The following is a 13237-nucleotide window of genomic DNA, read 5'->3' on the forward strand; positions in this document are numbered from 1 at the left end:
GACCAATAAGAAGACTCACTCCAAAATTAGAATTTTCAACTTCAAGTGAAATTTCTGTCTGACCGCATGAACAAGCCAAATGTCCTCTGGAGAAAAGTTTTATGGTCAAATGAGACAAAGATTGAGCTGTTCACAATGAAAAGAAGTATGTTTGGAGGAGTAAAGGTAAGGCTTTCAAACCTAAGAACACTGTACAAACTGTGAAGAACGTTGGTGGTAGCATCATGTGCCTGTGTTGCTGCCAGAGGTACTGGTACACTGCGCAAAGTGGATGGAATAATGAAGAAGGAGGACAACCTCCAAATTCTTTCCTTAACGTCAAATCAACAGCTAGATGCTTGAAACTTAGACACAACTGGATGTTCCAACAGGACAGTTTTTTTGAATGTATAAAACAGGCTAATATTAAGCTTCTGTAATGGCCTTCCCAAAAGCCTCAGCCTCCACCCTGTGGCTTAAAAGCCGAGTCAGTGCCAAAAAAACAGCCGATTTAAATGAACTTAAAATTAACCAATGTTGCAAAGAAAACCTGTCAAACATCGAGAATTAGAATTATGTCAGAAGCTTGTTGATGGCTCCCAAAAACATCTGGTCGAGGTGCAACTTGCTAAGGGACATTTAAACAAACATTAGAAGAGGTGTATGTACATATCTGAGCCTGTATGTATACATTTGATCTGAAGTGAATCAGAGAAAATCCAAAATAAATTCAAACTTGTGTCCTCAATTATTGTTTTGTAAAGTCATTCATAGATCCACTGTACAATCGTTCCACTCTGGAAAAAGAACAATTCAAAAAAAATAAATGGAGCCCCAAATTACCATGACATTCATACTTCATACAAGTGTACATAAACTTTTGACTACAGCTGTATATAATGGGAAAGATATTCCAGGAATGGGTCTTTATTTAAATATTTCCTGATCTCTGACTTGGACATATAATGTTAATGTCAAATGTTCAGGAATCTAGTCAGTGAAGCATTTTGGCATTGCTCCTCTACAACTTTGATATAAAGGACTAGCAATAAAAAAGAGCCCACCTGTAAGGTTTTAAACTTTTGGTTATGTTATGATTTTCTGTTGACATTTATAGCACCACCGCCACAAACCAAATGAACTGAAAAGGTGTCTTTGGGGCTCCTGTTGCTGTAAATGTTTGTTTTTGTTATACTGGACACAACAGGAAAGAGTCTATGTACAGAGCTACCTCTTGCAGTTTCTTCCTGTGCACCCATTGCTCTCGCTGTCCGATGGCACTATAGTAGCCACTCGTCTCACCTATTGTCCTTACCCAGCCATTGTGCTTTGAGTTGCTCTTTCAATTTACTTCCACTTTATCAAGCTAACCCAACTGGGTGTCTCAGCAAATACAACAAGCGTCATGGCTACAAACTGGGCTCCACAGTTAAAACGACTAACCAAACACCACCTAATCTCTGCTTTGGCCATGCGTGCTCATCCTGTCTGCACACTATCATTACTCAGGACAAGGCCAACACTTCAAAGCTCACGTCTTCTATAGGTCACTGTGCTCACAGATGAGGAAGGTCATGGCCGCTGCATGCATGTCATTGTTCAGGCACATTCTTTAGTTCACTAAAAGATTCTAATTTTGGAACAATTTTAACATCTATTGTGAATCTTTTGGTGAGTGAGTGCTGTAATGTTACATTTAGTGTAACAGGTATAGAACAGCACGCGTGTCACACTTAAAGAGGGATTTTGTATAATTTACAAATAGCAGACCCTCTAAAAACTGTAATTTAAGAACGCAAAACTCTGCACTGTTAATCAAACACTGGCAGTGTTCTTTTACCAGCCTTGTGTAGCACACAGGCTGTGCTCTCTATGAACCTACTGGACTTATTTTTATTCATGTGGAAACAGTTGTGTCTAATTACAGTCATGCCTACTTTGGATCACCTGCAGCTCACAAGATTCTGGGACAACGTTAATCCACCTGTGGCGAGAATTTCCCTACGCCGTTTAATCCCGGCATTTCCTGAAGAACAACCTCAGCAAGAAAACGATTAGAGGACTTTAAAAACCGTCTTAGGTAAAACCTAAAACGACTTGTATGCATACATGCATACACACTTACATGCTGTTTTTTCTCTGCTTAAATTTTTGTTTGTTTGTATCAACATTGCGGCAGCTTTGTGTGGTCATGTGTGTCACAGATAAAAACAAGCTTTTAGGTCACTGTTGCTTATGCTAATGAGAATTACAAACACCCTGACAAACCTTTGCTGAAAGTAGTCTGGCAGTTTGAGTTCCAGTTTTCTCCAAACCTGCAGTGTAAACTGACTACAACTAAACGTTATACACTCCTTGGCCACTTCATTAGGTACAAACTTAACTGCTGATACAAGGCAGGATGGATCCATGCTTTCGTGTTGTTTAAGGCCATTTTTTCGTTTACGCCAAATGGTTATCCTACCATCAGAATGCAGCAGAAATCAAGACTTAGGCAATCTTCTCTTGTCTAATTTTGGTGAAAACTGTAGGCTCAGTTTCCTGTTCTTAGCTGACAGAAGTAACACCCAGCGTGGCTGTAGTCCATCTGTTTACTTTTGATATCTTGTGCCTTCAGACATGCTCATCTGTATATCTTGGTTGTAAAGAGTTGTCATTTTCCCATTTGCATTACTTTTGCATTCCTATCAGCTCGAAGCAGTCTGCCCATTCTCCTCTGACATCAAGAAGATACTTTCATCCAGAGAATTACCACGTGCAAAAGTCTTTTGAGCCACCCTTAATTTCTTTATATTTTACTAGGAAAACAGGAGTTCTACCAAGCTTAAAAGTCAATACTTGGTGTGACCACTTTATTCTTCAACACAGCCTGAACTCTCTTAGGCAAGCTTCGTTCTAACTTCTTTATGCGGCCTTCTGGACAAGTTTGGTAGTCTTCAGGCTTCTTGAAGGCATTTAAAGTTCTTCCTTGGATGTTTCTCCCTTTTGTAGCATTCTCTGTCAAGATGATCCCACAATGCTTCGATAAGGAGGATATCTGGGCTCTGAACCTGCTTTTTTGTGGTTTTCTAGCTATGCTTTTACAACATTTTACAACATTTTACAGTGTGTTTGGGATCACTGACATGGGGAAAAACAAAGTGGATGCAAACCTGAAACTTTCCAGATGGTATTGCATGGTGGATCAAAATCACCTTGAACCATGACATAGCTTTTACCGTGTTTTACAGATGGCTGCAGAGTCACTGTTGTACCTTTTCCTGACAGTATATACAGAGGACTTCATATTGATCATCTCCTTTAAAACCAGAAATCTTTTGTATAATATGGCATAACAAATTACCTGCCTTTTCTCCCCATTTCCTTTTCTTAAGAATGGCCTCTTGACGGCCACCCTTTCACCAAGACATGACGAGGCCCCAGCGAACAGTAGATCGAGCAACTGAAGCGTCAGATGTATCTCTCAGGTCCTATGTCAGGTCTTTGCTGGATTTCTTATGGAAATTACTTTCACAAATTATTCATTTCTGCTTGTTTGTTTTTTTTTGTTTTTTTTAAACTGCCACCATTTTTTCTCATTTTTTAAGGACACACTGCATGCCATAATATATGCCAAGTTTTCAGCTAATAGCTGTTTGTGAATCACCTTGATGCAAAAATGCAATTTCATGATTGTCAGTTTGTTTTCATACTTAACAAAAAATTGGGAACAAATGTTTTTTGTGCCAGGTTGCTGGTAACAAATTGGCTAAAGATACCCTTTAAATTGGCTTTCATGTGTAAACAACACTAGCTCATTGGGTTAGGTGCCTTTTTATGCTTGAATTAATCATAGCTCAGTGTTAAGTAGTTCAAAAACGAAAAGAAACTATTCCCTGTAAATGCAGCCAATGTCCTGGCCTTTCAGAAATCCTGGACAACTAATCCTCAAGTCCACTTTTAAAAAAAAAAAAAAAAAAAAAAAGAAGACGACACGAACAAATCTAAAGATATAAAGAATAACTCAAGACCTGCCAGCCTACAATCACTTAATCTCCTCTGACTTACTCTTGCTCACTGACCTGACTTTTTTTTCTCCCCTGACTTTTTCTCCCATTTCTCTGCTGTAAAAGTCAAAAGAGACAGCACACAGCAGGCAGCAGGAAATTTAATTAGTGGACAGAATTAACAATGAAGTTCCTGCAATGATGGCAACGTATTAATACACTTCACGATAATGCTGAGAGAAAGAAGAATACAGGTGAAAAGAAAAGAAAAAAAGAAAATCAAGCCTCATTTTATAGCTCAATAAACCAGATGCTGTTACTGCCTTTAAACAATGAATGTCTGTTCATATAACAAATCTCTTATCACAGTGCTTAGACATGGTTATTTGCCCAACTCAACAAGTATTTGTGAAACAATCCTGTGTAAGAGCATGTCCAGAAATATCAAACTCAGGGGAAAAAACAGCGACTGGAGTGACTGGAGTCGCCATCATTTTTATGATGCTACATGTTGCTTGACTTTGGGAGGTTATCATCAAAATCACATCTCAGCTAGCAAAAGAAAACAGGAGCAAGAAATTACTTTCTTTTTAAAGTAATCGAATGGAAAAAAAAAAAAAAAAAAAAAAAAAAAAAAAAAAAGGACATTCCAAAAACAATCATTGTAAACAAAAACAAACAAACAAAAAAATGGCTAAAAAGATATATGGAGCATGTTTTCCTCACTGATTATTAGATCAAAAATAGTGTACATACAGTAAGTGGAATGACTGAATGAAGATACAACATCAAACAATTTATACATTGGATCTCTTAAGTTTCATTCCAGGAGCAGAAAGCTGTGTTTTCTCTACATCGTTGACACTTACGAGGTCTGACATCAGCTTTATGACGCGATGTAGAAATAAATGTACACGGGGCAGGTGCAGCAGACTGTACCGTCTTTGCAGTGAGAGAGAAAGAGAGAGATTAAAAATAAAACATGAGAAATGATACACCAATGTGCAATCGACAGTGTTCTTTGACTGACACTCTTTTAAATAGAGCCTAACGATGCACGCTGACTAATGTGATTATCTGCAGAAAGCATCACATGATGACCAGATGAGGCTGGGTCCATACAGTATGACAGCTCCTGTTCTTTTGCATCATTTTTCACCAACTAAGCTTTTCTCAGATGATCATTACTTTCATTCATCATTACTTTTTAAACGTTTATTTACACAGGTAGTCCCGTTGAGACTCAACGTCTCACTTACAAGACAGACCCGTTTAATCTCTACCATGCAGTTTTTAGAGCTGCTTGAGCTTTACAGCCAAACAGTAAAACACACTGAAGAGAAGTGCAACACTGGGGTGTCTGTCATTTAATAGTAGTATACATATATAAGGCAATAATAAGGAATTACCCTGGACATGCCAACTTCTACTCTTTACGTGCATCGGGAGATCAGGAGAACTATTTCTACTCTAAAACCTTTCTGGACTGAAAGATAAGTGACTCTTATTCAATCAGTCAGACAGGTAAAGAAGTTGTGATTGCAAATCTAATACAAGCTTAACATGGTACATTACAGAGGAGTTCATGCAGTTTCCATAAGCGAAGTGCTTTCCTGAGCTTCTGTGCAGCACATGCCACCAACAAGCATCATGCAATGTAGTTGGGGTTTTTTGGGGGGCCAAAATATGCCATGATGCTGTCCGTTTTAAGACTTTTATGTGACCAATAAGCAGCTTTTTTTTTTTTTTTTTTTTTTCCCTCTTTTGCTGCCATATGTATGGACAATAACTTAAACTGATTTAGTTCATTAGTCATAAACTTTGTCTAATGAACTGCACATGTAAACATTTGATTGGTACACAAAATGCAGGACATACTGTGTCAAGGTTTACATGATGGTACAATTGGCCGATTTGTTTTTCAGACGTAGATATTTCTGTACAAATGTACAGTATCCAAGTCTGAAAAGAAAAAAAAAACAAAAAACCCATCTTAAAAAAAAAAGAAAAAAAAAAAAAAGATCAGAATCAACAGGTATAGCAACATAACTGTGATCAGAGTCGTGTAAGAGAGTTTGATCAGCGAGGCTAACACAAATGTACTGCAAAGAAAGCGTGCAAGTGTGCCATGCAGCCAGGGATTAGTGTGATTGATAATGACAGTGTATCTGAATTAGTTTGACAAGAAATGTCTTAAAAGAGCTGAGGTTGTAGGTGATGTACAGTATTTAATCCCTATTAAACAATAGTTCACATAACTCATACTAGTGGTGGTTTGTCTTTCCACTGGCCTGATATTTGTGGAATGAGAAACATCTGCAAGCCAGTTTAGAAGAAACACATTAACTTCAGCACTCTTATTAAACCCTGTTTACATTAGTGGTTACTGTTAGAAAAGAAACGCTTGAAAACTGGCTTGCAGAGTACAGTTACCTTTGCAACACACCACAATCACATTATCCTTTTTTTGGGGGGGGGAATAACATGTTTTTATAATGCACCAGAGAGCACGTCTGGCTGTACTTACAAAGTGAAATGACAGATTGCAGTCAGATCTCTGTTAACATGTGGTATTAAGTTTTGTTTTACTGAAGTATTTGTGAACTATCGCCTTTGGTCTTGATAGTGCCCATGCAACCACCTTTAATTCCAGAAAGCTCTTAGAGACAGAATAAAATAAAGCAAACTTACTTCATTCATACCTAAAAAATAAAACAAAAACAAAGAGAACAAAACAGGATCAGAATTCTCATTTACAGTCTGCATACATCCTTATGGTACACATTAGCTCCAGCACACATATTTAGACGTTATTCTACTTTATTCACATTATATTACAATCATGAATATATGACACTCATCTGTGGAAAGTCTGAATGTATCGTACACCGTTTCCATTCCTGCAAATTACTATTTAGTGCCAAATATTAACGATATTATGAATGCTACTGACAGGTGCTTTTCTTAATATACAGTTATAAAATAAACGCACACGGAAGAGAGGAGTCAAAGTTGTCTGAAACATCGTCAACATGTTCTATGTGTTGCCGAAGTTCATGCTCTAACTCCAAGATAAAGACGATATGACTTTGTAATAATATCCACAGAGTGAAAGAAAGAGAGACAGACAAAGAGAGAGATTAAGAGAAGTTAGGAGGGAAGAGAAGGCAAGAGGCAGTCCGTTCTACAGCCCCAACAGTTTAACCCCCAACTGCCCGTATCCCTCAATAACCCTAGTGTCGTACTTTTCCAGGAATGTAGTTACGGTCAATGGCTTCCTCTTGAAGAAACATGTGAAGACAGCGCTCGTTCTGGGCCAAGGGGTGACCTGCAATTCTATACAGAAACACAGAAACAAACATTGTAAACTCACTCTCTACTCATTTTAAAATGCTTTTCACGAACACTGTGGAAAAGCAGCCATGGATTTGTTGCTTGGTTCTCCTTTCCCAGGCACAGATTAGATTAAGCCTTGTGTTGGGCTACACAGTTTTGACAACAAACAGCTCACTAAAGTGGATAGAAAAACTTAAAGAAACGACAGCAATGGCTTTGATACAAGTTCAGCGATAGAAAAAAACACAATGACGTCTTGCTCGCGTCTCCCTCCACCCAAGACTCCCGCCTATAATGTAATTTTGTGACTAACTGACCTGTTGATAAACTGTTCCAGGCCCGATCTTCGCTCCTCAATGAATGACTCGTCAAAAAGACCCTCATCACTGCGAAAGGGCAACTGTCTCTTCAGGGCCTTGCCTGGCAGAGGTGGTACAACAATCTGAAGGAGGCAGGGGTCGACACAAAGAACAGAAGAAAAAAAAAAAAGGAGAAAAAAAGTCCACACTCCACATGAAACAAAGTCAACACCGTAGACATTTCCACCGCCAAATTTGGGCCCTCATAACAATTTTATGTAGAATAGCCGTGCAAGCGCATGTAAACATTTTAATCACCATATTTTTGTTTCAGAAAATAATAATAATAATAATCAGATTACTTATTTTATATGGTCAAGTCACACAATGCAATCTCTGCACTTGCATTGTTAATTATTATTCACTCACCTTACTGTCTCTTTCCAGCTCATTCTTTAACCACTCAAAGTCGCTGTATCTTCTCCTCACACAGGAGTCCTTTAATTTGAAAATGGGAAGGTTTGTCTACAAAGAGAAGGCAAAAAACAAAACATGTTGGTTAATTTGAAATTCAATCATCTGCATGAGATGGCAACTGATATATAAGGAAAGGACCTGCACTACAATTCCAACTATTATCAGTTTTCTTCCCCTATTCCTTCCCCTTTAACTCGTCTTTTATCTGGCTACAAATCAGCTCTGCTAATAACTGGCAAAGGTTTGTTCTGTACAGAAAAAAATTAATCTATACTTTGTTTATTTGAAAAGCAATTAAAGCCACTTGTAAAAGCACAGATTATGACTGCAGCGACCCTCTGCTTTCCACTATTGATCCCAGTGAGGGTTCAAATATTAATTGGACTGATATGGCTTTTTGGTAATTATTAGTTAACCACAGGCCCCTGACCCAATCTTCCCTACCATGGTCTATTACAATTTTCAAGCACTGAGAACAGTAAGTTGTTCATATTGTGCAAGGCAGACTCTCCACAGTGCCACAAAATGATGATTTGCAGGAAAGGCAGGCACGTTAACATTCAATTACACAATTATAGTGCGTCTGTGTTGTGTCACTGAATCAGCTTCCTGAAATGTCCTTAGAATTAGCTGTGTTAGTGATTTCTCACGTCTCACATTCTTTTAAGCTTAGCTGTCTTTCTAGTGAACAAGTTAGTTAAAACTTGTGACTGTTACATTAAATTTGACTTACACAATTTCACAACAGTCAAATAAAAGCCACTTTACAGAGAACCGTAAACTACCTTGCAATACTATAGAGAAAAACCCAACATTTAACCCGACCTCTTCATATTTCAATAATCACAAAACACTTTTATGCGTTTTGCTCTACGGTTTTTAGAAAAACACCAACACTGTTAGCCTTTTTCATTCAGCTTTTCTCTGAATATCAATATGAAACTGTCAAAGAATATGTACGAATAACGTTTGGTTACTCCTTCATATATCCAGATACCATCCACTGATGTATTTAGCTCTAGAAATCCAGACAGACAAACAATGTAACATTAAATCAGTCTTAATTTACTTTACAGCGCATTATCACATATAGCTAGCAGTTAGCTTCCCGGAGTCTGCTGGAAATTCCTGGTTTTGTTTTAATGTTTTATTTAGTTTCCTTTTACTTAACGCAGACTAGCTCACAAACAATAGTGTAAGCTGAGGAAAAACTACGGTACTGACTTTGAACTAGTGACACTGCTTACATTCCCGTAATTGCACCTTAGCATACCTTCAAGAAACTTCTACATGTTAGCTAGGCCGCTGACAGTCCCAGCTGCTCGATTTTTACTCGCGCCCCACCTCGAGCTACTCTACGACGAATAGCGACAACGTAACGGCACGGTGACCGTGGCTAACTGGCTAGCAATCGGTACTGTAATTAAGAGTTAGCTTAGCGCCAAAAGCTAATGCTGCAAGGTGTTTGAGGTTTACGCCTCGATACCTACCCTCATGCGAACTTCGTAAGTTGTGTAACGGCCCCGTCCGACTCCAACGATTTGTGGATCATAAACGTCTATCTCCAGGAAATTGCTGGGGGGACCGTAAGCATCAGTCAGGTCCTGGGGCTTGGAATTCAACCGGCGAGTGTCGGCCACCACAGGATCTGACATTTTGTCGGGTTGTGATTTTCAGACGACCAACGGAGAATTAGCGTCAAACCAACTAAATACACAGTGAAGTCTTAAATGTCATCTGAAGACATCAACTGCTTTCGATAGCTGACCGCTTCAGCTGGGGAAGTAGCCGACTTGTGTAGCTCTCTTTGCGGGGGCCAGCCGCCTTGCGCCCTACCCTACCCTTCTTGAATCAGAAAAATGCGTTGACTCAGTTCCGTACTGTGCGGGACACTCCGCACTCCCTCTAATGGACACACAGATATTGCTGATTGTACTGGGTTTCTTTTATACCCATCGCTACAGTAGAGCAATTCACAGGACTAAAGTTTTGATGAAAAAACACAAAACAAAACACAGTATTTGTATTTATTTATTTATTTATGTAAAAAAAAAAAAACAGAAGTAGAGACGTACAAGGACCAGAGAGAGGTAATGTGCAAGCTAGCAAAAAATATATATGACACAAAAATAAAGGTAACAAAAACATTAAGGCAAAGAAAAAGTACAACAAAATTGTTTTAAATAGATATCATTGAAGTTATATTTGTATACAGGTAGAGGAAATTATTGTTTTCTCAATGTTTTGAGAAAGAACATAGCAGTTACACATGTTTATAAAAATGATAAAACGATTTTTTTTAAAATCAACAAAATGATAATTTGGTTGTTAACTAATGACAAAGTGTGATATTAGAAGAGTATGAATGATGGCAAAACACATCTATTTGTTTGTCTGTTACAAAACATTTTCGGCATAAGTTTTACAATAACACTATTAGTGAGTACGTAAACGATTGTATCATTCAATGATATACTGTAACAGTAACAGTAAGATGTTTGGTTAAAATACTAAGGCTCCACACTTACACGGGTATTTTTCAAAACGGAGATTTTCCGTTTTTGTTTTTTAAAAAAACAATCCTGTCCACACCTAAACGCAAAATTGAAGGAAAACGCTGCTACGAACATGCCAAAGCAACAGGTGGCGACATATCCCTAACCTTGTAGAAATGTTGGCCAATCATAAGTAATGGCCTGTATTTATATAGCGCTTTACTAGTCCCTAAGGACCCCAAAGCGCTTTACACATCCAGTCATCCACTCATTCACACACTGGTGATGGCAGCTGCATTGTAGCCACAGCCACCCTGGGGTGCACTGACAGAGGCGAGGCTGCCGGACACTGGCGCCACCGGGTCCTCTGACCACCACCAGTAGGCGGTAGGTGAATGTCTTGCCCAAGGACACAACGACCGAGATTATCCGAGCCGGGACTCTAACCGGCAACCTTCCATTACAAGGTGAACTCCCAACTCTTGAGCCACGATCGCCTATAAAGTCTAGAAGCCTGGATGGGAAAGAGTAAACAAAGATGGCGCATAGAAGCAGAACTGAGTCCTATGTGTGGAGGGACAGTAACTGTGTGTGTATATGTAAGCATTTAAACACTGCAGAGAGTACAAGTAACAGTATTTTGTGTAAGTCTGCCATTGTAGAAATTCATTTCACCGAAACAATAACGTGGCGCACAGTGTGACGTCAAAAAAGGCGCACACCTTTGACGCTGCGTTTTCTCCGTTTTCCTCGTCCACAGTAAATGCAAAAACGGACTTTTCAAAAATATCCACCCTGGCAGGCGTTTTTAAAAATCTCAGTTTTCAGTGACCGAAAACGCCCTTTACGTGTGGATGAAAGGTGCGAACGCATAGAAAAATCTGCATTTTCAAAAATACTCGGGTACGTGTGGACGTAGCCTAAGATATCATGTTTTCAAATTGTCCAAATCTGCAGGCAATATTTGCTCTTCCCTACTTATTCTACAGTTTTAACAGTTTACATATGACAAAAAAAGATTATTGAGCAAAGTATACATATGTAAGTTTATATTTCTACACTTTTTTCAGTAAGCTCAAAATGTGAATATTTATCAAAAATATAATAATATTTCCAAGGTCAGTTTTCAGAGTAGAATAAAAAAGCTATTGTAAGCTGCCCTGAAGCACAAAGACCTTTACTTATTTTTATTGTGGGTTTTCCTCGTGGTCATACCTGCACTGCTTAACAATGTTCCCTCTAATTTTTCACGTGTCTGAGCGAACGCACAAACTCCCTGAGTGGTCCCTTGGACCACTGTGAGCGACATCAGACGTGTGCACTGTGGTCACGCCGGCATCAAATCCATCCAAGTTTCATGGTTTATTAAAATAATCAAATTACAGCATTTACATTTATGTTAGACTACTTTTAATTAACTGCTTTAGCCCATTTACAATGGAAATGTAAAAAAAATCTTGTTCATGACCTGTGTAGTATGTTAACACTATTGGAAGTAAAAATAACTTGAACTCCAATTTCGAAAACACAACTTTCTTTCTTTTTTTTCTTTTTTTTATAAAGCTCTTACTTGTATTATGAGTCTGTGGTCTGGGAGAGAGTCCTGTAACTCTGTCTCCAAAATACAGTATATAAAGACCAATGCTGGGCAATTAATTATATAGTTACTTCTTCAAAAAAGTAACTCAGTTTGGCAAACAACAACGTTTTTGCAGCTATTTTTTAAATGCAGCCAAGGCGTTTTTAAATAAACATTTCAAACTATTTACAGAACAATCAGCTGTTCTGCATCAAATCTGATGCCACAAAAATTATTTGTGCCACTCCAAAAAATTATTTCTGTCCACTATGAGATAAAGGAGAACAACAGCCTGATACCTGCAGGCCTGACAACAGGTGATGTATCACTGCTGTAACACCTGTAACATTCAGCAGTCGCCTCATTGTTCTGACACACACAACAAAACTACTGACTACACTACACACTAACGACACAAGATTTGCGCTAAACGTTGCAAATCTTTCACATCTCAAAACACTGCCATCACTCTTAAAACTTCCCCCGTTTCTTAACAACTAGATGCCACGTTGCCATATCATTTTTGATTGGTTGACATGGTACTTTTTTGGACGAATAGGAAAGGCAGAGGGGAGTGGGGTTTGTTTTTGCTCACAGGTGGAGAGCGCTTTCGAGCCTTTTTTCTTATAAAACGCCGATTTAACCGTTTCTTCCTGCAGTAAATATAAACAATGACAGTATTCAGGAAGAAAACCAAACATTTCATATTTTTTTTTATCACAACTCTGGTTTTATGCGGCCTATCAACACAATTTAAAAACTGCTATAAAGTCCCCAATTTTTCCGTCAATTGTTCCGTCTGTCCTGCTCACATCTCCAATGGTTGTACACGTTGTCATTAACGTGGCTTCTCTCCACATCAGCCACGCCGCTTTGCTAGTTAAAACACCGGTGTCGGCACATAAGGACGCTGTCACAGCCTGTCAACCACGTTGATTGGCTGCGCATATACGCATTATTGGCTGGACTATGGGATAAGGTGGCATCGTTTCCATATGGGAGCAGCCAGTCACTTACTGACTAACACTGCGAAACAGAATTGCTAAAGTATTAATTTTAATTTCAATTCAGGTTAGATTTTTTTTG

The 13237-nt window shown here is 38.6% G+C and overlaps 1 protein-coding gene across 2 annotated transcripts; it reads right to left on the reverse strand.

Annotated features, from left to right (window-relative positions):
* Positions 1-4063: 4063 nt before the first annotated feature.
* On the reverse strand, positions 4064-9995 carry snx12 (sorting nexin 12). 2 transcript variants are annotated; one of them, XM_040032131.1, is made up of 6 exons: positions 9568-9991; positions 8030-8125; positions 7619-7743; positions 7211-7301; positions 6657-6667; positions 4064-4907 (listed from the first exon to the last, which is right to left on the reverse strand). In XM_040032131.1, the coding sequence occupies exons 1-5, from the start codon at positions 9730-9732 to the stop codon at positions 6662-6664; spliced, it is 483 nt and encodes a 160-aa protein (XP_039888065.1). In that variant the 5' UTR covers positions 9733-9991; the 3' UTR covers positions 4064-4907; positions 6657-6661. The 2 variants fall into 2 exon arrangements, with proteins under 2 accessions (XP_039888065.1, XP_039888064.1); XM_040032130.1 differs by lacking the exons at positions 4064-4907; positions 6657-6667 and having other exon boundaries at positions 7184-7301; positions 9568-9995.
* Between the last annotated feature and the right edge of the window lie 3242 nt (positions 9996-13237).

This window comes from Simochromis diagramma, unplaced genomic scaffold (genome assembly GCF_900408965.1).
Source record: "Simochromis diagramma unplaced genomic scaffold, fSimDia1.1 OVJJ01000216.1, whole genome shotgun sequence".
Lineage (NCBI taxonomy): Eukaryota > Metazoa > Chordata > Actinopteri > Cichliformes > Cichlidae > Simochromis > Simochromis diagramma.